We start from the raw sequence: 24957 nt of genomic DNA on the forward strand, positions 1-24957 counted from the left end.
TGGAAACACCTCTCATTTATCTCCTCAGCTCTGCTTCGTTCATTTCCTTTACTGGGGCAATACTCTAGATTGAGGTTCATTCATGATACAAGCAGGCCGGGATAAGTTTGAAGAGGAGGTCTGTGACATGTGGAAACTTTTAGATGGTGTACACCGCAGTTGCAACACATCTGATGGAAAGTTGCTGAAACTACAAAATTTATAAATATTTCCAAAAACCTATTTTTCCTTTTTTACACTTCTTTTTTGTAAAAGATTTTTTAAGAAAAAATACAACAAAATGAGAAAAAGTTACATTTACAGAGTTTCTTTCAACTGGGGATTAATTCTCTTTGCGGACTATTTTGTAACTGGCAATAAAAATATATAATGACCTAGTTTTAACTGTACATTATTATATTTAATTCAATGATACTAAAAATTCTTCTTTTGCTAATGCCAGCTGAACATTAATGGGCTAATTTCACAACATTCTGCGAGGTTTATTTGACCCTAAGATTTTATTTGGCATTAAATGACTTAATAACCTAGACACACTGATGTTCCAAGGCATTCAGTTGCTATTCATATTAAATCAAAATCCTGCTTTGTGAGCTCTGTGGAAGGATGTAGCGTAACAGTATTCCCTAACCTCTTGTGAGACTGATCAATTGCCCCTGTGGGCAGGAGATGGCAACATTATTATCACTGGCTCTAACAGTGATTTAGCTTTCAAATATCCTGGCCCAACAAAGCATGTCTGGAAAAGGTCACTAAAGGATAATGAACAAATGAGAACTGGGCATTTGAGAATGCCAAGAGAACACATTTAATTCTCTAGGATATTTAACATTTTTCCTTACATCAGGTTCTTACACGTTTCCCTTTGATTTTGAATTTCCAGATGCTTCTTGGCTACCCATAACTCCTTTTAAAGTGTTTTGAGTTTACCGATGTGTAGTCTCAAGTCTGACTTCTCATTAAACGGGTTTTTCTGCCTAGTAAGTTTTAATTTTCTCCACCTGACCCTTCATATATATGGACATGCAATAATGAAGGCCCCTGACATTATGGCTTAAAGGAAACAAAAACAGCCCAAGTCATTGATGGGCCTGTTTTAAGTAAAATATAGTTACTATGTGAAAAATGTTAACAGTGTGATGCAGTGTAAAGATGTTTATGGCATTATTGTTTGGATGCCTTCATTATTTAGGAGCAATATGGTTATCCCACAATGCAACTTCTATACCTTTGGTGTCCAGTCTCTCTGGCCAGGCAAGGCCTTCCTCTTGGGACTGGGGAGGGCTATAAATATTGTTGCCTCTCCCCAGACAGAAGAATGGGTTTTCTGTGCATCTCGTATATTTAATCTGTACAGTGCATCTGCCAAAAGCTAATTTCCTGCCAGTATCTGAAGAGCAGCTGGTTTAGCAAACACAGTCAGTGCATTTCATACAGCCTGCTCTTGGCTCCGTCTCCCCCAGGCCTTCTCTGAGCTGGGGTGGGAGCAGGCTTTTGAACTTGATGAATCATCAATGATGGCAAAAGAGCTTTCCTTGTGGCCGTCTTTTCTGAAGTCTCAGTCCCCCCATCATATAACAGATGTATTTCCATTACAACATATGGAAGTGACCCTCATCCAAGAAAACTGATGACTAGAAGCAAGCTACCACCGCAGGAAAAATTCATCCAGCTAGTAACCCATCCTCAAAAAAATGGCAGAAAAGAAAGCAATTAGGAAGAGGGTATGGGGCTGAGCAACTAACCTGGTGGGCAACAAAATATCGGTCTGACATCAATCAAGCCCAGGTGTTCTGTGCTACACCAATATATACAGTGCTTTAGGGAGAAAAGTAAATGAGAGCCAATAACTACGCTTCTCCCTCCCTCCTCCTCCAATATTATGTATGTTTTCGCCATCCTAAATGACATCTGAACAAATGTGGTAGCTAGTGGCCCCCATCCCCAGTGGTCTGCCTCAGCAGCAACACAGGCAAGACAAGAGTTGGTGGGAACTCCAGTTGGGACCAGAAGAGCTCTGTGGTTCACCTACCTCCATCCCTCACTTGCAGGGACACAGACCACCACCTCCTTGGGGACAAAGAAAAGAAAGAAGGAGGGAGGTAAACCATGGCTCCTGAATCCTTTAATGGTTTTATAAAATCTTATAAATTGAAGACATGAGGCAGAGCATCTTACTGGTTAAGGATATCTGACAGTGCAGATATCTAGCATGTAGGTCAAGGCAGGAGCTGATTTGCCATCCTTGAAATTGGTATGTTCCTCAAAATGGAATATATGAGGGGGAGAGAGGAGCAATTTTTTTTCTTTTTTCTTTTTTTTTTTTGAATTTTACCTACCATGAAGAGTGAAGCACTCAGAAAACTAACAGTATATCTATCTAGGTATGAAATGATTCCCATTACCCTAGTATGTAAACATTTGAACCTACCAAATCTTCCCTGTATATTTGATCAGTTTTGCTTAAATATATATATATATATTTCACATAACATGAAATGCCATGAGCTAAATTCAGTATATCACACTCTAATAGATAGATACTGACAGTAATATTATGACAACATTAACAATTAAGTTAAAATTATTGCAAGAAAACTATGATTTAACAAGAAAATTTAAAGCATATATTTACAGTAATGAAATTCAGTGTTCCTCAGTCTTATTACACCTGATTGATTGTGATGGACAAGAAGAGAGTGAGAAAAAACAACAGCAAAGCTAACTTCACTACAGCAACTTTGTTTCTTCTGTTTGTGTTCTAGGAGTAAATAATACCTTATTTTTTAATGAAACATCCTCAAGTCCCACGACATACTAAAAGTATAATAGCTAACTATACAAAGAACTCCCCCTTCTCTTACTCAGAAAAAGGAAGTATTTTGCGACTATCTACAAAAATTAAATGTAGAATAAAATTTGCAATAGTCTGGTTTTAAAGTCTAAATTCAGAGTCTGTGAAACACACACAAAAACACTGAGCTACCTCTTATACAGTGCAGATTCACTCATTTCGCAAAACGTGGAAAGAACCATTTTTGGCTCTGGCATTGTACAACAGCAGATTTTTAAAAACATGACGTGGAGACTGGTGATTTTCAGATATGTTTTACAGCACAGATTTTCTTTAACACTAAAAGAGGACACTTTTCATATCCTTCAATTTATGCAAATATAATGTCAAATTAAGCCATTAGGATAGAAGTGTGGTGCATATATGAGAAGTAATTTATAGAATTTGATTCAGCTTTACCAGATTTTCATGAATCTAGAATACCTTATTTAAATGTATGTATGAATAAATATGATCTCTATATTCAGACACAATGTGAAGCAATTGTGGTATTAAAATCTGAAATTTATAAAAATTGTAAATACTTCTAAATTTCTTTTGCATATGGTCAATCAATGCTTGTCAGTCTACATTTGAACTCTTTTAAACTTGGACTTTGAAAGCACTTTGACAAGCAATACAAACTGACAAACATATATATGAGTACTTCTTCCTACATTGACTCTTTCTCTGAGATCTGAGAGATTTCCTTCTTTTCGATATATTGCAAACTCAGGACTCTGAAGTACAGCTTCTGAGCGGGTCATCCAGCTATGGAGCTCTGTTGTATCCGAGTCAAACCTAAGATAGAGAAGTGCAATAAGATATTTCATTTTCACGAAGTATTTCTGAAAATAACATTGACAGTAAAAATGTTGAACTAGTTGTTTAAACAAGTGCATAAGCAGCAATTTCTCTCTCTCAAAAAAAAGGTTTTAAATGCCCATATTTCATTAGATACCACATGAAATGATTCACTGTAAAAATTGAGAACCTACAAATACTTTTTTGTTTTTAAGACACCGATTGACAGCTGAACAGATACAACAATTTTCACAGTCAGGACTCTACTTTTATAAGTTGATGGTTTTGGAAGATATACAAGTGGCTCTCACAGCTAAAGAAAGTGTAACAGAAGTCCCATTGGCTCAGCTGAGGATATCAGGCCTATGTGGTTCACTAAATGCAGCCTTCATACCTGTAAGGTTTCTGTGCTAGCTTCTAGTGAGGATATCGTGAAGGATATTCAAATAGGAAATTTGCCCATGAAAGAAGAGTCTTTTCCAATTGACTCAGATTTGCTGTAATTAATTAATAATGAACGGTAGATTATAATTTTCTTACAGCTAAAAGTTCAGAAATTGCAAATTAAGATCCTCATTTCTGTGCATACACATTTTAACCAGTTTTTAATGTACAGTCATTTTTAATAAAGCCTGGATTCTTTCATCAACTCCCTTAAAATTGATCTCAATTTGTGACTCCATTTAACAAGATGTGAAAGACTGAGTAATAAATAACGAAAGCAGAAGAAAGAATAACCACATACTTCCTTAATCTCTGACCAATAGCCTACATTTAAATCTGAAGCTCTTAGGAGCAATGTGAATAAAAACAATACTAATAACACTATCTGCACATTTATTAGAGGAGGAAAAAGATATGATTAAGAAGGAACGGAAGGTGCAGAAATCTTAATTTTATAAAGAACCATGAATTCAGAGGCAGAAAACAAAACAAAAAGAAAATTTTCAGACTCTTCAGAGAATCTCCGTCCTGGTATCAGATTCTAATCCAGTAAATTGACTGCACCGCCAGTCAAGAGTTTCCTACCTGAGCTCTTAGCCTACATGACATTCCATCAATTGTTATTCTTGAAATAGAATTTTATCATTTGTTCAGCATATAATAGCTGTATATTTAATAAATGCTCTCATGAAATTTTAAGACTAGGAGATAGCAAACCTATGAGAGCCAGTATTCCCACACAAAACTGGAATGCTGTTTATTCAACAAATTGGCAAGCACTCTCTGCATATTTAATCCCACCAATTTCAGCAGGGGAAATGATAAAAGCTTGTTTTTGCAACTATGACTCAGGACTGTTCAACATAGCTTAAAATGGGAAACACTCAATTTTAAAACTAATGGACTGGTTTACATCACAAAAGCTAACAATTCCACAGTTCTTCCTAACAGTATCTGTATATTAATTCTCTATGTTCAACATCTACTGTAGATGCCAACACCTCTGCCCAATGTATGAAAGATCAGGGATGTGCAGTTTTACAGAAGTAGTCTGTAAGACACAGCAGAGTTCCTCAAGTCCTGAGTTAGGAATACATTAGATCAGTTAAGTTAGAGCAACCACCTAACGGCTGTTATGTCACTTGAGGACTGCTGAGATACAAGGAAGCCTCAAACATCCAGTGTACACTTTTTGCAAAAAAACAGTAGTAGTGGTGTACTGCCTTCTGTTTTACTCAAGTATCTGTTTCAAGGCTTGTCAACACGCAGGCAAGCAGCAGTAGAACCTGTTTTAAGGGTCAAAACAGAATTTAGTCAGGGGTCTCTGGGCATTCAGATAGACGGGATTGCCACCCTATCATCCTTGACTTTTTCAAACTCAGTCAGCAGTGTACAAACGAATCCCCCAAAATTAGCAGTCCAGATGAGGGAAAGTGTTGGCACGCCCTATTGCCAGCATGCTCTCCATTCCTTGCTCTCCCCGCAGTCAGCAACTCGATAGGCAAAGTATGCAAGTAATGGACAAAGCAGTGGTCACTTCTTTCAGCTCACTTAAATCTACAGTTAAAGCTGGCTCTATAGTCACTGCCAGCTACTGCAGCAAAACGTCTGGTTTATACCGTTGACATGAAGCAGCTGTGAACTGGAGAACACAGAACATCAGATGATATGTGATAACAATGAAGACAAGTTTACCAGTCCTTCAGTACTAAATTCTCTTGACTGCAGGTAAAATTTTATTATTTCTGTTGTTTGTCCCATTCTGTAGTTGCAGTTAAGCAGGGCCAGTAAGACAAGCTTTCTAAAGAACAGTCTTCAATTAGCCTGCTATAGTATGGGAAATGGCAGAGCAAAATGTTTACCAGTGATTATTTCTTAAACAAAAAAACTTAACCTCTGCCCCTGTTCAAAGCCATTTATTTCTGCCTCATCCACCACTGAAAGTGTTATCTGGAAGAGGTATGGGGGAATTTGGGAGAGTTTTGATAGTACACAAAATGATCAGTAACATATCACACAGCCCAGAGATTTATCAGATGGTAGTAAGTATTAGCCACAGCAGACAGGGTCTTGACAGAGCTGGTCGCACGTAACAGATTGCTCTGTCACTTGCAGTTTCTTCTGGGGATAAATATAACTCCACTAACAAAGCCTCCTGTCCCAAACAGGGTTACAAAGAGGGGGGAAAAAAGGGCTAAGAGAGTTGAGTATTGATTCAGGACAGCTTTTTGCAGTGCATAAATACCCTTAACGTAGACTAAAGAGAGCATTTTTCTATTACTTTGGAAAAAAATGATTTATATCTCTTAAATTTAGCTCGTATAAAAACAAGAAATGCAGGTAGAATACTGCATTTAATTGTTACATTATGATTATTAGACATTTGACCTCTGAGCACAGTTTCAATTACAAACTATGTTAACTCTAGATTGATAGCAAAGGATCAATACAGTCTTTAAATCTTGTAAGTACAACAATACTTTTGACATAAAAAAGTAACTAAATATTACATTTGTGGCCCAACAAAGTTGAGTGCGTGTAGAATTTGTTAAAATAAATCCATGGAAGACACCAAAACCAAATCACTTGAGGCAATCTCTCTAAATAATCACCTCACTTTAAAATGCACGTTAGCTTGCTGTCTACCTAAAAATTCAATCTGCAGCAGAGAATTTACTGCCTCTAAAACTCTTTATGTGGCACACATGGTTTAGTTTTCAAATTAGCCTTTCTTTTGGCTATTCTCCTACAACAGGAATCTTTTACTGCTCTCACTGCCCTCTCCGTAGAGGCCAACGCATTTCAGCTGAATTCAGATATGGTCTCTTTTTACTCCACAGCATGTCTGAAAAAAAACCTTCATATTTTTAATCCACACCACTGAAAGTTGCATGGAGGCCCTTCACCAGTCGATTGCAGCAACTCATTTTCTTTATCATACTAAGCCACAGACCCACTACAGACCCGTTCAAAATTCTCTTGCTGAGATCATCGAATGTACAGAAGACTTGTTTAAAATGTCTCCTTGTTCAAGTTTGCTCTTCCTCTTCTGAATTAAACACAGGATAAATTGCACCTTTAAGGCATTTCACAACTACATTATGTTCATTTTTCTGTTTCTGTGCATGGAACTCTGGCCTAAATATCTGATATTCAAGTATTACTACAAGTCCCTGTCTAATCCAATGTCTTTTGGAAACTACTAAATAACAGCAACAATTAGTTTATTTATATTTCAAAATAAAAACATACAATTTTTTTAGTAATAAAAAGACTTATTGACTCCAAACCTTCCATCCATGCAATACATCTTACAAAGAGTTATGGTGGTTCTTACAGCCAGCATCATCTAGCAGAGGACAATGATAAATTTAAACTCATGGGTTTTGTCTATGCTTTACACACACTACTATGGCAAGATGATGACTGTGTGAAGTCATGTGTATGCACTAATTTTTCCCATAGTTATACATATAACTCGAATGTTGTGCAGGTTCACATGGGAACACAAGTCATGAAGTACCCTGCTGTCAAGTGACCATCAAGGTTTATCTTTCCTCTAAATTGATCAAACTTCATCTTAAAATTGCTACTATGTTATTGCTACTAGAAAGTGGTTTCAGAATGACATTCCTTCAATGGATAGAACCTGCCTATCAATTTCCTTTACACTTTTTTTTTCTCTTTCCTTCACAATGGATATGTCAATGCTTTGTACCTTGGGCAGACATAAGATTGTTTGCCTATGTACTGAGCCAGCAGGGAATGATGCAGCTCTGACCCAAGAATGACATTACTGAATTCCCGCATCCCCATGGCTGGACTGAAACACCCAGCTGATCAGCAGTGCTCTTTAGCTCCTAGCTCTAAGCTGAGTAGAAACACGCCTAAGAACAACTTTACAATATACCTATTAGCAGAACTATTCTGCGATGGATTAATGTTTCTCTTCCTCCACAGTATTTGCAGCTGTTTAGACTTTAGTTGATAAATACCCTTGTTCTTATTTTCTAATGTAATAGCTTATTTGTCCTAATAACATTTTTATCTTCCTAGTTCCTAGTGAATGATAGTCTAGACCTCCTGTACAATCATGATGCAATTCAGTTTAGCTTCCTCAACAATATTATTAGCATATTTCTGTAACACATACTAAGGCATTAAAGAAAATATTAGATCAGGCCCAAGAGTAAATCTCCCTGAGAAGTATCTTTCTAGCCTCATAGTTCTTCCTTTGGTACAACCTATTTCCTTCTTTACCCATCTTGCCATTCTTACAGCCAGCCATACCTTCTACAGCCTAACCGATAGTTCCCAGACAGAAGCATGGAATGCTCTGCAGAAATTCACATAGTTTAGATCCACTGCCTTTCTCATATCTAAGAAAATCACTTATGGCTGAGGCAAATGAAACTCTGGAGGCTGTGGCAGAGTAAATTTAACATTATTTGCCTTCAGCCAATGATGTCCAGTGGCTAGAGATGCAAAGCAGTTTAATTCCAGCCATCTTGCCTCCCAGTGAGTGCCAGCTGGTATTGTCCCTGTAATACAGTAGGTAACTTCAAAAATTCAGTGGGCTGAAAAATACACATTCTCAGTGTATTTGTCAGCATGGCATTTCCTGTCTCACAAACAGGATAAAGGGTTAAAAAACAACAGGCACAAAAAAGTTATGAAACGCCATGTTTACAGAACTCGATGTTGTATCTGTACCTACTCTTACACTGTAGATGAAAACATTTATAAATAATTCCTCCTGTAAATAACAGAAAATTATCTTATTATGTGCTCAGTCACCTTTTCCTTTTCTCTGGTACTAGAGACACAGAAACACCACTGGAACCAACGACTACCAGGGAAATTACAAAGACACGACTCTCCTCATTTTAGATTTGCTAAGTACTGTTATGTAACAAGAAAAGAGCAAAAGCGACATTTCAACAAGAGTGTAAGGGTCAAACAAGCCACAGAATAGCTGTTAAAGTGGTTAGTTCTGACTAAGATAATTCATTGTACAGCAAGGGCCTACTTGAAACAACAGCTATCAAAAAAACCTTTACAATTTTTCCTTTAATATGTTTTTCTAAACAAAAACATTCCAAACTTTTCAAAGTAATGAAGCATCAGAATCCCAAATACAATAATTTGCAATAAAATGAAAGCTACTTTATTTTTAAAAAATCTGCAGATACGTTAACACTTACTAAATGCAAAACACTAGATGGAGCAACTATCCTGTTTTAACATGCCTTTCTCTTCAAAGGGTAAAGAATCTATTTCAGATCTGAAGTTTAACATTATATCTGTAACAATGTTATGACAAATAAACTTTCCTTGGAAACATTAGGAATTGTGTACAAAGTTATTTACTAATTGGCGAAGAAAAGCATCTTGCACATTATTTAAGAACATTCATAATACAAATACGTATAAATTAGATGTTAAACAGCTCCAACCTGTTTACTATTTTAAAACATTCTGGGAAAAGAATAAATTTCAGGTTTTTCTATGCTATACACCTGACCTATTTTTTTTCCAGAATATGTAAATGGCATGGAAATGAAAATGACACCTTGCAACCCATTCTCCCATTTACATTATTTTTTCTTTTAAAACTTCACTTATGTTACATTTATATCAACTCTAAATGTCTAATATATACTCCTATGACTTTTATTATACAGCTCCAACAATTTTTCCCTTTTCAGTTGCAAATGAATTTCTTTAGGAAAATTTGCTTACTTTCCTATGATCCGTACAGAACTTAACACATCCCTGAATCATTCTGAAGTTTTAAAGCACTAAATTTGAAGATACCTGTGGATTGTGAGGAAGGAAAAAAAAAAAGTCATCTGCTTCTTATCTCTGCTATCCACCATTTATGGTAGCAAACAGTTTTAGGAGGTGAGAAAAACAAAGAGCTTGTTGCCCATGCACTTATACCATAGTACAGAGAGTTGGGAACTGGAACAATGGAAAAGTGAATTCAATTCCTCTGTCAATTGGTCTACTGAGTCAAATTGCTCTTCCTCAATTTCATCAGTATAAATGAGATTCATACAGTTCTAATCCTTCCAAAACACTTGAAAATGTAAAAATAGAAAGCATCATAGAAAGCTTGATGTTTCTATCCTAGTCATCCATTGTCTCTCCTCAGCTAAGCAGCAGGAGAACACAGTGTTATATAGTTCACTAATGCAGTATTCACTGAGGAGCCAAACTACTCTTTCTCCCTCCTCGAGCCTGGGGACCCAGCAATTCACACTGCAGGTGCAGTCCATTTGCAATGCATCCTCTGCTCTTTCTAAAACATTCAGAAGATAGGAAAGCAGATCTGGAGCATAAAACTTTCCAAACATGTGGCAGTTGAGGATGATGCATTTATTTTAGGCATGCTCTTTTACAGCAACAAAGCTGACGAAAATCTGAGAAGAACAGATGAAAGAAGACAAGAAAACTTGGAAGCATTATCACCCTCCCCACCCTCAAAAAAGCCTCAACCCCCAAGCCCCAAGCCCCAAGCCTCCCCCCTGCCAAAAAAAAACCCCACCACACACGCAGCGTATTGTACTGCTACTGCAGAAAGTGGCCAACACAATATGGTTGTGCGTCTTCAGAAACTTCAGGTAAGCGTTCGATGCCTGGTGCTTTCTTGAATCAAACAGAAACTAAGCACTGTAGAATCATCAATTCTTAGTCTACAAGTGCTCAGGGAAGATTTTGAACATAAACACACACACAATAAGGAACAATACAGGAAGAGGTAGATCAGGAACATCCATTTTCTAGTTCAGTTCAAAAACTAAAAGCTGTTCAAGACTGTGGTTTTGCTTCTCCCTTGGGTCTAGGACCAAGTAAATATACACACAAAAAAAGAAAGATCTTGCAGTCAGCAGCAGACCCAGAAAATAACTGACTGACTGTATGGGAATACAGCCACGAGGTCCTCCCCACAAACAATCATTGATGAAGAAAGTGTCTAGTCACCTACGTATGCAGATATTTTAGCTAGGCACTCAAACTTTAAGGTTAGTTTTCTTCTCCAATCATTGCGCTTATGTTCATTTTAAATTCATTATGCTGGAGGAAGACAACAGCATAATGTCAAAAGCATTAGTGTGTAAGACTGCATTTTTTTTATTAAAACAAGGCATGACAATTATTATTATTGCAAGCTGAAACTCATTCCCTGAAGTTCCTTCGCCAACTGTTTATCTGAAGGTATTTATTCATTGGTTCTCCAACTCCAGAACACCCTCTGGGATTTTATAGAGAGGAAAGAAATATAGTCTCTTCGGCTGTTCATCTAGAAATGCCATAAAAGAAATATCTAAATGGAAATGCCTTGTCGCCAATACAGCCATCATTCATCTTGCTGCACAGCTGAGGACAATTCTAACAGCATTTGCTTTACAACAGATCCTTACCATATTGTAGGTCCACTTGCAGGTATGTAGTGAACAGCCATACTGAAGAAATGCTCATATGATGGTATCTTTGTATTATACAGAGATTGCATTGCTAAAACAAACCTCATAACTCTAGCACACGGAACAATATTCCACCTACTTAGAGCATATTAAAGGACATTAAATAATGAACTCCTTTCTCTGTGCCAGAATTCAGCTTCCTGTCTTACCAGATCAAAATAAAAATCTAACCTGTGCGGTAATGAAAAGGAGTCTGATTTTAAGTATGTATGAGAAACCACAGTTTATTCCATTACCTGATGTTCTAGACAAAGACTAAGAACTACAGATTGTTCCATGGTTCATATTTTGACTATTATCCAAAAGTTAAGGACTTATACAGTAGAAGAATATCTTTTAGATAGCAAAAAACATAAATCAAAACAGAAAACCTCAAAACCTACTATGCATTGTCCAAAAACATTAACACTCTATACATTTGGTAGCAGAACTGGCAATATAGCTGTAAGCTGTCACAGTCTGCAACTTGATAATATATCCTATTTTCAGTAGAAGGTTCTATCAACTTCATATATATCTTTGTTAGTTTCAATGCTTTAGACAGACAATAGCTAAAAGAATTAGTAATTCATAGTTTGTATAATATAAGGTATTTCTGAATATAACAGTTTCTAGAATCCTGTTAATTCCTGCCCTCAAGTAGTTTCCCTAAACAATAACTTAGGAGTATGTATGTATTCATCTGTCCCCTGCCAGTTTAACTTTTGCATTAAGGAAAATGAAAAGAATACAAACAAGAAGGAGAATACAGACTAATACTACATATACAGTACATTTGAGAAAGAAACTTCGGAAGTTTGGTCCCCAAATTTGTTATAATGCATAACTCTATAGCAACAAACACCTTTCTTGAAGAAGCATAAAATGGAGAATTAGAAAATCATCTTACTTCATTTAGTTTTAATTAAGATGATGCTTTCCTTTATAACAATAGATTTCTGTATTTCATCTCCTTACATTTCAAGGTCGAGTAAGACAATTCCTAAAATATTCAATCTGAAAAAAAGATTATGTGAAAACTTTTAAAATGTCAACTATCAAAAAACTTTAAAATTTCAGGGGAATTTTCAGTCTTAATTTTTTAATTTCAAAATTAAGAATGCCAATATTTTCAGGGCAGGGACCATGTCTTCATATAGGTTTTACAGGGTCTTGATCCTGTTTAAGGTCTTTACCAAAACATTAAGAAAAGCAGTAATGCTTTCAATGACTGTTACACAAAAAAAATGCCTCTAACAATTCATTGAACAGATTCAAGAGTTTGAGACTGGTGCTTTTCATCACTGTGCATTATTCTTGAGCACATGGGAATATATTAGCAAAATATACTTCTACCACATTATTTAATGGTATCTTAGGTCGTGTGTCCTACATTACCTTTAAAAACAATTAGATGAAAAACAATCAGATCCAAATATTTTCAAACCAAGACTTTGGAGGTTAGATTCATTTCATTCAAATTTAGCCATCTACAAGTCAGCTATTTAGTCTAGGCATATTCTGTAGTCAATGAAGACATAGAAGACTCATAAAAAGGGCAGACACCCAACCTAATACGAAAGGGGATGAATCATTCTTTTTACACCATGTAGACAACATTCCCAAATAATGAGACTGAACTAGAAACCTAACATTTAGAATGGTCAAAGTTGGGTAATATGAATCCCATTTTGGATGCCTATGTATAAAGAAAACTGCCCCTAAGTGGCTGCTTTTTCAATGACATACCTACTTCAATTAAAACCACCCCCAGGTTTCTCCTACTCTTGGTACATCTCATTCCTCTTAATAATATACCTGGTTGTATATTGTAATGTAGTTAAAGAAAAAAAAAGTTATTTTACAAGAAAATAACTTACAGTTATCATTGAAAACACACTGAACTAAGCAAAGATGTTTTCTGCAGAAATGAGACACTGAATGCAGTTTCTTACTCCTCTCAGTCCTTGAATCTGCTGCCTCGGAACTCAGAATTTCTATGTTTATCCGAGTATCAAAAGCCGTTTCTAAAATGAACATTACAATGAGTGTTTTAAATCTAATTTCTTAGTACCATATTCATAAATTAATTCAGCTCTTTAGCCAGTTCTACCTAAAATGATCAGAAATCTCTCTTTGGACTCTAATGAGTGCTCAGTCTAGGTTTACAATCCATTTGATCTTGTACTTGAGTTACACATGGAAAACCTCTGAAAATAATGTTACCACTTGTTTGACCAAATAATAACTCTGCCTCTGCAGAACTGTTATTCTTACTGCTGACCCACAAGTCAGGAGAATACAACTTCAGTTTTTGAAACCAGGGAATATCTGCACCACTAGCATTCTCACTACTATAAAATTCTTTTTCAAGCTGAGAACTGATGGAATACTTGTTGTCCTTCAAGTTTCAAGACTACAGTCAAGCAAGGCCCCACATTGCCATACCTAAGAACTTTGACTGAATAAAATAGGAGCACGATCTTATTGGCGTAATGCTTAACGTTCTGCAACGCAAAATAGTTATTTGCTAGGCTAGAAGCACAAAAAACTCCTTAATTCATGATGAGAAAAGAAAGGTAATAATCAATTAGCATCTTAACAGAGTACATAAGTATAATTTTAATCTCAAAAAAGTACACAGCAAACTATGGCAGTCAAATGACTATTTTTGCATTCCTGTCCAAGTGCTATCGTTATTCTTTCTCCATCTCTTAATGATTCTCACCTCTTCCTAATTTCTGAATCCACGAGGAGCTGCCTCTTTTTGTGGGGTGGAGGTGGTGGGAGTTCCTCTTTAGCATGCTTAACCAGGATTTGTTCTCTTGTGGTCACCATAGTTACAGTTTCCATTACAGTTGTCTGTGTTAGTGATGTCTGAGCGGTGGTGACAGCCTGTGAAATCTGTGAGAAGTATTAAAACAGAGGTCACACATTGCTTGAAAGACTTTAGTAAAGACTGTTTGGAGTGGCAATAGAAAATAATGAGAAACTGCTCCTGTCTGATCATAGGCTGACCTTCAGAAAAAAATAACACTACATTGAACTCAAACCAAATTGTTTTATCTGACTCATGCTATGTGAATAAAACATCTGTTTAATTCAATATAAAAATCAGAAAGAATCCTAAACAGAATGTATTTATGGCTCCCTCTAAATCATGCTGAATGAAGAAAAGAAATAAATGGTAAAGAAAAGGTCAATTTCATGAGGGAATTGAATGACTGAAAATATATAAAAAGTTACTATTTCTGTATGTCATTCTGCCTCCATTCTAATATTTATTCCTTGAGGAGAGATAAAGAAAACCTGTGGCACTAAATTACCAATTGTTATTTTTACTACTTATTTACACTAATTTTCAAAGCAGGATATAATTCATCACAACCCATTTGTATAAAGGAGCAGTTACTTTTCCATCAGGAAATCTTAAAGAAGAATACATGCACTAGAAGACAAGTAAATATGCCTCAACATTATTTCATAATTAAAAATATTAAAGGGGTTCATAAAAGATACTAATACTTAAATATGTAACACTGTAAACACTACCAATCTAACGTGATTACTTTGCCCAGTAATATGAAAATGAACTTTTCAAATAGTTGTAAAAAAAAGGTATGATGAGAAATATTTTCTGCTCACATGTGTTTGAAAGATAAAGTGAAAATATACATCAGTGTCATCAAAACAATTGTGCACGTTCTATCTATATATATTTTCTTCCATATGATATTAAACTATGAAGTTCCCATGTAAACATGGGAAGCTATTCTCTAAGTGCCTTAATACATCAATAATTCTTTTTGTTCTGTCAGATGCTGGCTCATTTGTCAAAATGCTCTGGTTATGGCTCCAATGACCACCTTATAGTTTAGGGTAGTGAAATGGAAAATAAAGGGAAGAGGTTATATGATGACCGGGGAAAGCTGTGCGCCAGAAGAGCTCTGCTTCTTTGCTTACTGCCAACATGCAAGAATTAGAAAGTTCTTCCAATTTAGAGACAGCAATGCTAGCATTTAAGATTCAGTGAAATACATGTACATAAATAACATATTAGTTCTTGCACAGAAGCTCAGTAAGAGCATGGAGTTATCTTAGTTATTGAGAAATTAGCATTTCTGTGAACAATGGAGAAGAGCCATACCAAGTGATTAACAGTAATTCATCTTCCACAGCCCTTTCTTCTGTGGAAAAACAGAGTGACATGGGAAGAGCATACTGTTAGCAACCAGCCTCTTGTCAGGAGGCAATACCAGGAAAGCAAACAAACACCTGAAATATCCTGACTTCCTGACAATGTTTCCTCATCTTTCACATGGTCTGCTAAATCAAAAAGTCTTGCTGTTCTTTGTCCGGCCTGCCAATGGAAATGATGAGTAGAGAAGTCCATTACCACTGTAATTTTGGTAATCTTACTTAAAGAAGTCAATTCAGTGCTACGTTTCCCCTTCTAGAAATGACCAGCTGTCTAGGTTTTAGAGAAGAATCTGGACTATTTAGAAGACTACAAAGTTAAGATTCAAAGAAGAACTTTTATCTCTGGATTAGGATTGTTAATTAGAGTAAACTGCTTGTGAACTGTAGGAGCTTTGGAAACATCAATTCTTTGGCAGAGAAAAATACCCTGTTTACTTTTTAATCACTTCTATATACATACAAATACCTTTGTTTTGGCTCCCTCAACTACATCATGAAAATAATAAGGAAACATTTCCATATAGATTTATTAACATTTTATGCAGTATTCTTTTCAATTTTATTTTTAATTAACTTTTATTTCTGAGGGGAAAGAAAAGAGCAAATTAACATTTCTAAGGTCTAGGGCTCTATGAACACCTGAGGTCATCTGTCACTGGGTTGTCTCCGCAGCTAAGAGCACTCCAAATCATTGCTTACTCCATATGTGGATTTTTGGCTACAGACTCTCTTTCCCCTTCTCACAAAATTCATACAGTACTCAGGGAAAGTTTTATCTAAAAATCGATGGCAGGATATGTGTCTGACACCTAAGGCCATATCCTGTCATGTTTCCATTTGCCGATCAATATCAGGGTACAGCTTAGAGTGAAGAAGGTGCAAAACAAAGAACAAACCAGAGCTAGAGCATTGTAGGCATCATCTGCAGCCTACAACCAATCACACAGCAGTAACAGCTTCAGCTGGTGATCGGGAACTGTGCTTCAAAGAAAGCAGGCAGCATAATTACCGTATGCTCAGAGCAGTCAAGTCACGATGCTGTGGGGTGTAATGATTTACATGTCAAAACAGCAAAAAAGTATTTTACATGCTTAAACAATAAGAGCAGAGGTTAAATACTATAAACCTCAAAAAGAAAATGGAGATACGAATTTGAAGTTCATAATCATTCTAATCACAGAGATTAGGGAAGACTAAAAGGTGCCGAAGATTACACTGCAATGTAACTGTGTGCAATGAAGTTTAGGAAGCTGGTACACATTTAGAGTACTATTCCTCAGCAGGTAAAGGAAAATCCTTAAAAATACAAGCTTACAAAAGAGGAAGTAACGTTCACTTGCTTCCCTGGCAAAGAAAAAAACCTCTTAATCTTACCACGGAAGTGGTTTGTTTCATGGTTGTTCATTCAAGGATGGTCCAAATCATGACCGTATAGTTCTTTAACCTTCTAAGTTCCGGACAAGCAGATGTGAATCTGAGAAGGGGAGTTACAGACTTGGCCTTTAACTCACTGAAAAATCATATGGAAAGTGCTAAGGTGACTCTTGAGGCTGCACATTAAAAGGCTTTCAAAATACAATGCTTGCATCCAGGTTCCCAACACTAAGCTTGTTTTAGAAATGTGTTAAAACTCATCTCTCTTCAGAGTAGACAAATTTCAACTTCCTTTTCATCCTCTACAGATAAAGGTATGTACAATGTGTGTATAACACTTCAGTAGTTTTATGCCATTTTATTTCTCTTTTATACTTCAGCCTACCTTTAATGCCATCATTTATTACTGCCTTTGGAAATGCCCTCAGTCCTGATATACTCATAATTTTCCTTAACACTCACTTTTGGAGCTGTCATCTCTTCTTCGATAAAATGTGTGTATGTGAGTGGGGAAGTTCAGATGAGGAATGGTGTTTTCTTTAGTTTGGGAAGGTTTTCAGTATAGTTTAGTGAAGCATAATGCACTCACTAAAGGTGGTTTTGGGGTGTCTAAAAGTTGGGCATCTAGTTGAAGCAAGTTGTCCTTGTCCTTGCTTCCACTGCGTGGTCAATGAAGAAAAGCAGACACTATTTCATGATGAGGATAAACAGCTTTTTAGACTTGTCTCTCTCTCATCCTTGCCATTCATTCATTACAGCAGAAGTTTCAGCCATGAGTTCAGATTAAATGCTTAAATTTAGCAGCAAGAAATTTAGCTAAATGGGGAGGACTTGTATACTACTTTCAACACATTTCCTTTGGGTTGTGTAACTGTGTCCAATGTCTAATTGGAAAATCAGCTTTGAATTAAGGCTGAGACTGTCTGTTCCATATAATTTCTTATTTTGTTAAATTATTAACCATTTAGTGACATCACAGTAAATGAGGGAGGGGAAATAACTAATGACCAAACAACATTATTATGAAAGTACTATGAGAATAAATTATTAATGAATGGAATAGAGCTCATTTTGAAGTCAGTATCTAGGTTTGAAGAATAATACATGTATCTTCTGGTAAGTTTTAGTGAAAAATATTATATTGTCACTCTCTTCTAACTCCCCTCTACCCCAGCTCATGATTAGACAGAATAAAAGCTTTTAGTCGATGACATTTGTCAGAGTCATTTTGCTTCTTGCAGACTAAATATGTAAATGAGCTCTGTAACGAATAAACTAATAAACACCACTAACTTTATCTGCCCTGCCTAGGTAGATACACATGACAATAAGTACACCATCAATGTTTCATAATGCTTGGGCAAACATGGGGACATATCAAAACTGTGTAACAGTGTATTAAGAAGAGATCCTTAGGTTAGCAATGAGTATGCAGTGGCTCCAGAATTTGAAGCAGTAAGGCTACGTCAGCATACTGACTCTGTGCCAAGCAAAGTGGCTTCTCCTTGGAGGAGGAGCTTACCAGCTGAAGCGTGGTCCTATGATAACACAGTTACACTCTTTTGGAAACCCCAAACCTGTGCTGCACTATGATGTATGGATGGACAACTGTCACTTCACAATGAGGATCTGTCTTTTCCATAATCTGAATTCTATTTTCAAAAATAGTATCTGCTTTTAGGAGACATCAACAATCTTAATTATTTCTGAATACTTTGGGCTGGTTCCAAGAAAGGTAAGTTTATTTTTTCCCCAATCCTTCATGATCATAGATTTCAGAAATTTTACTGACATGAAATATCAGCAGGCTCTGGCACTGAGCCCCACTATTCATTCAGCAGCATCTAGAACATTAAATGAAACAACTTTTTATATCTATGAACATGAATATATCAAAACAAATGAAGGTGTGTATGTGCCAGGGAGTGAAGACAAGGATAGGAAAAAAGAAATAGCACCATCTTCTGAAATAAAGTTTCAAAATGACTTCAAAAATTTTGTCACCAAAACTGTGGGAACTCTACACATGATATTACGAACGTAGGTTTGAAAAACTGGTCTTGAAAGTAAAAAGTTACAAGTACTCTAAGACATTCATGGTACAAGTACAGTTTGGAAGAAGAAACTAAGTAGCAAAATATTAATAGAAATATTATTTATTACAGTATATAAATGTAGCTTTTAACTGAGTATCCAGAACACTGATTTTCACTGAGCGGTTTATAGGGCATAAACAGTTTATAACATATTGGACAACCTTTTATGGTTCTATTTTTTCTGCATAGATGGCATACATAATATGTAACTCCCACTTTTCTCAGTTTAGTAGGTGATTTCTTATATTTTAACATGAAGACACTTCTCTCTCAATTTATCTAACTAGGATTTAATACTTCCATTGTTTTTCTATAATTTTCTCATATATATATATATGTATATTATATATATATATTTTTTCCTATAATTCCTGTAAGATTTATAGAGTTTTTATGAAATGAGAACAAATGAAAAAGTTATAACTATGTATTTGTTAAGATCAGAGAGGTTAAGGTGTCAATTATTATTGGTATTTAGAATTAGAATGTTAGGAATCTTGAATAGATTTATTTTTCTAAAAAATGGAGCTACTGAGCTACTAAATTTATATTCTCACACAGTTCACATACTGATCAAAATAAATGAACACTGGTCTACAACCTTTCCTTTTTTTGTAGGACACCACAGTAGCGCAACTTGTAAGATACCGTCTTTTTAAAAGGTATTCACGGAGAGCCCTGCTCTGCAGGTACTGTGAGAAACAAATTTGCAGAGGCAGGCTTGAGACCATGCTCAGCCATTAAAGTTTACACAGACAGTTTCTCCTCTGTCCCAGATGGGCTTGAATCCTGTGCACAACTGGGCAGCCAAAGGCTTTGAGATGCTCTGACTGTACAGACTGTGCACCAGGCACTGCTAGGAACTTTAACCACACAAGGAAAATTACATCTCATGGTTGTATTGGTCAGCAAAACAATCCAAGCTGGAGGGCAGTACTGCCCTGTAGAAGATATGAAGAATGTACTCTTTGGAGAAGTTTCCAAAATCCATGAGCCTGTGACCTGACACACTGAGTTCTTGAAATCTTGAGACCTTAGCTGTCCCAAATTCAAAATGCATCTCTGGATTTTTCTCTGCATAGAAGCAACAGGTTTCCCAGTGTAAATATGCAAGAGTTAAATTAAATCTTCAACTGTTATCACTACAAATGCTGTATAGCACAAATTCCTTTTGACTTATGTTACTAGTGGAGTTGTTCCCTTTCCCGATTGTGTTTCTCTCTCTTCTGCTCTCCCAAATTAATGTTTCCAACTTCAGCTAAACAGCAATGACCAGAGCAAAAGAAAAGATTAATGAGTATGAGTATAGAGCAAGGGTATTGAGAGATACCCAGATTGCTACAGGAAATATAGCAGCTTTCATTTAATTATCTTTCCCTATATGTGTCCAGAATAAGGTGGCAGAAGCATTAGCATATAGCAACAAAAGCTTGCAGCACAGTAAAGGGAACTGAATCAGACTGACCAGAAATGTGACAAGTACTCTAGGAATGTTACAGAGGAACATGCAGTAACATGGAAAAAGTGAGCTGACTTTGGTTTAATTCCATCAAGAAAGAGATGTTGACAGCTGGTTAGAAAAAAATAAGTGGATACATTTTGGAATACTACACCATAGCATTGATCTGGTTTAACCAATGTGAAACATTAGCTCCTCAATTTCCTTTTTAATATATTATGGGTAACAAAAAGAAGCAAGACAGAAGAATAGCGGATGATTTTCTTTTTTCACTGATATTTTGGCCATGGGTATGCGTTCCTTTATTTTTCCAAGACACTTCTCTTTTTATAGGCTCATTTTTTAATCTCTAAGTCAGGATAACATAAGCAGAACTGAAACAGTAATTACATAAACTTTCACTGTTGAAGAGAAATAAACATAATTTCGGTTTAACTACTAAATGGTCCTAATAGTAATTTCAGACTAGGTGCTACTCCACAGAGATAGCCATAAAAACAGTATATATGAAGTGATCGACTATTATAGGTTAAAAATAAATTAACTGGAAATATTTTCATTATGGATTGTATAAACACAGTTAAAAACCCTATAAAGTTATCAATACCATAAAGGAGAGCAATCAAAAATAGATAAATAACATTCTGGAAAGTTATATAACAGTTGTATTCTGCTGTCCTAAAATAAACCGTGTCTGAAGCAATCATGCAGGGAAAAGATTTAGAACAACATGACAAACAGCACCAAAACTACTTCAGGCATTTGACTGGCAAAGGATTTATCTGTCACCAGCGGACAAAATGATGTTTTTAACAAACCTGCTTAGAATTGCTCTCTAACTTCTGCACAAGGCTATCCCAGCGCTGAGCAAAATTTTCGAGACGACTCTCCAGTTTTTGAGCCACAGCTTTATTTTTCACAGCTACAAGGAGGTCTTGGCTGAGTGAATTCAGCTTACCCATCATTTGTCTTTTCATTTCTAGATCTCCTTTTAGGATCTGTTAAACAAAGTAACAGCAAGAAGAACAGTAATTCACACAGAAGAACCTAGAAGAAAAACCCCAAAGAAAGCACCATAAAGAATTGAAAATGGGTAAGGATATTTCATACAAATGCCTGTACTTCCACACTGCTGTTATTGTAAAAGCTGCTGGTGAAGCTGACATAGTGGAATGGACACATTATACCTCACAAAGCAATAAAACATGACAGGTGGAGCAATTCCAGACATCACAGCATGCCTCAGGTTGGAGTATAAATCAAAAAACTAAAGGCTGTGTGACTTCAGCAACCTTAAAACTGCATTAATGTTAACAACTGTATGAACATTTCAAACAAGGTTTCTTTACAGTTTTGCTGTACTGTGCCCATATACTGAACATGAAAACTGATTGGGAAAAAAATGGTTTCTAGAAAAATAGTATTCCATCCCAAACTAGGATGTAAAAACACAGCTCTTGAAAATAAGACGTTTAGTTTTGGAAATAATAATGAATTGTATATTCCTCGTCTTTCTGGGATTTCTGCAGGCCCTCCTCACATGGCAGCAGCCTGCCAAGGAACCAAGAAGCCTTGGGGACCTTGGGAGCTCCCCTGGGTGTGCAAAGAAAGCTGCTGTGCAGCTGGGGGCCTGGAGATTCCCCTTTCCAACTGCTGCACCCTGTGAGTCATCAGACTGCCAGAAGGCAGAGGTGCTCACGGAAAATGAGAATCTTCAGTCTTCATGGCTCCACTGAAGTAAACTGCCAAGGGATCTTGAAACTCCTGAAATCTTGACAACTCTCGCTGTGAAGCAGGTCATTCACAGACTCAAGAGTCATCCATAGCTCCAGTTACCACCTGGAAAATTTTTCTTACTACTGCTACTGGTTTTACCTCATTGATTGTTGTCCCTTAAGCATTCATTCTCCACACCCTTATCTGTACTAACCAGGGCCAAATTTTGATATCTTTATGCAACTGGGGATGGTAATCTAATCCCCATAGCATTTCCTATAAATTTCAAGATGGATAATTACACAACAATTACAGCTCACAGAATTAAGTCTACATATATTTTCCCGTAGCTTTAACATCCCAACAGGGATCTAAAATACAGTTTAGTAAAGGGAAAAATTAGTGCCTTTGTAAACAGTATTCTTTCCACTATTTCCAGTATTTATGATTCAAAACATCATAAATACTGATGATAGATATAATGAATATCAAACTCTAAACTGACATCTCCCTAACAAACAGCAGCTTGCCTACTTCATATTTAAGAATGTGACATAGCAGCAGATCTAACATAGAGAACAGACTCGATGGAAAGTAATTTACCGCCTGCATTTTCAAGGATTACTATATCTGACTTCTCCCTGGGGCTTATAGTGGCAGAAAAAGCTGGCTTGAAAGCCAGTAACTAAAACCATCAAAAACGGAGAACAGAAAGGTACCCTATGAAACATGATTATTGAATTCCGACTGGTGGCGTTTTATTTCCAGTCTCCACAGCTGTCAACGGCTGAACAATGTACAAATCAGTTAAGCATCAAGCCCTCATATATAGAGCATAATCAGCAAATGAACCACTAGAAAAGGAAGGATGCTAAAACCACGTAGCTATCAAAGCTATTGCTCAGTATTACCCAATATTCTTTTGGTAGCAATGATTAACCTGTAAAAAAAATACTGGGAAATTCTGGTTTTATGTTTCTTTACTGAAAACCTGTCAATGTGCTACAGCAGCCAATAATGTGCACTAGTTCTGATTTTCTCTTGTGCAAGAACAGCTCTAAAAACTCTGGAAATAAGAACAAAATAAGCAATTTACCAGGCTGCAAGGGAATCAACAGTACTGTAAGTATCAATAATTCAATCATAACTTTTATCAAATACAATTGTGTAAGATTTATTTTATAGTAGTTCTTTCTTAATTCATTTTTTAAAAAACTATATTCATTAAATCATGGTGCTAGATCTTCCCTGGTTGAACATCTTCAAGTATTTTAATTAAATTTCACAAAGAAAGGATATCAATGTGCTATATTACTACCACTCTCACAGTCTGTGCAAGTAAAATGTCCACACGCAAGACACAAAGCATGGGCTGGAGAACTGTAACACAGACACAGATAAGTCATTATACATATTTAACCATGTTTTCAGAAGCTTATTCCAAATACATGTGCGGTGTGTCAACAGCAACATACAGTAAGGCACCAATATTCTGATATTTGAACATTATAAAGTGGTTTTCTCTCTCTGCTAGTAATATGCTTCCACAAGTTGTTTTTTTTGTTTTCAAGCTTTTACTTTGATTATTACTGTTTTTCTTTTCCTTAAACATCACTAAACTCATTCCTTGCTCATTGTAATATTCTAATGAGCAATATCTGCTGTAAAACATAATTGTTCAGCTGCTGAGAGATTTTTTCCAGGACTCAGTTTTAATGTAGTACCTAATTTGTATCTTCTAATAAGTGAAGAAATTTGCATTAAGTGAAGCAAGTGTAGACTTAACCTGACACTAATGTAATATTAATTGTAAATATAAATATCTAGATCTTGTATACCTTTTTGTTATATCTCAGCCTGCTTTATGAAATAGAAAAATACCATTACTTACATTTTACAGGTTGGAAAATCTAGGTGCAGGGCATCAAAATAACCTATCAAACTCATGCCATAAATGGCAGTAAAATTTCACTTCGGTCTGTCCACTTATGTTCTATATACTCACTACATCATATCCTCCAGTTTAGTCCACGCTTTATGTCATCCTTTGTCTCATGTAAGAATTGAGAGATAATGATAGTGACAGTGAACAAATGGTGGTGGTGTGTGTGTGGGGGGCAATAAAAAAGTTATTTTAAGGAAATATTTTACAACTGGAGCAAGTACCCATCAGCATCACAAACAGATGAAGAGAAGTCAGTGGTAATACATATGCAAAGCAGCAATGCCTAAACAGTTTTTCTGCCCTTTAGACTAATTAGGTCCCAGAAGAGAGTTAACGACGAAGGAAATAAACTTTTACATACAAATACAGAACAAATCCTGTGAAAGAAGCCATTTGTGATTATTTGGAAACACACAGAATTTCTTGCAATAATGAGTTTTATCTGAACAAAATTTCTGACAAATAAACATTGTGGGTACTGTAGATAAAATAAGAAGAAATCAGCTGACTTGGTATCAGTTTTAATGCACAGTTAGAACCAAGTGAATTGCTGCATTAACCAAAAATATATTTCCAGTCACCCATTCACTTCAGCTGGGAAAAAACAACAATGAAAC

At 36.1% G+C, this 24957-nt stretch overlaps 1 protein-coding gene across 1 annotated transcript in view; it reads right to left on the bottom strand.

Annotated features, from left to right (window-relative positions):
• Positions 1-24957, bottom strand: part of DMD (dystrophin) — a 1189181-nt gene that overhangs the window by 795290 nt on the left and 368934 nt on the right. The window contains exons 16-18 of the mRNA XM_067297573.1: positions 21498-21677; positions 14279-14454; positions 3511-3634 (exon numbers count right to left, since the gene is read on the bottom strand). Of these exons, the coding sequence (XP_067153674.1) occupies positions 3511-3634; positions 14279-14454; positions 21498-21677 (480 nt within the window). The remainder of the gene's footprint in view (positions 1-3510; positions 3635-14278; positions 14455-21497; positions 21678-24957) is intronic.

This window comes from Apteryx mantelli, chromosome 1 (genome assembly GCF_036417845.1).
Source record: "Apteryx mantelli isolate bAptMan1 chromosome 1, bAptMan1.hap1, whole genome shotgun sequence".
Taxonomy (NCBI): Eukaryota; Metazoa; Chordata; class Aves; order Apterygiformes; family Apterygidae; genus Apteryx; species Apteryx mantelli.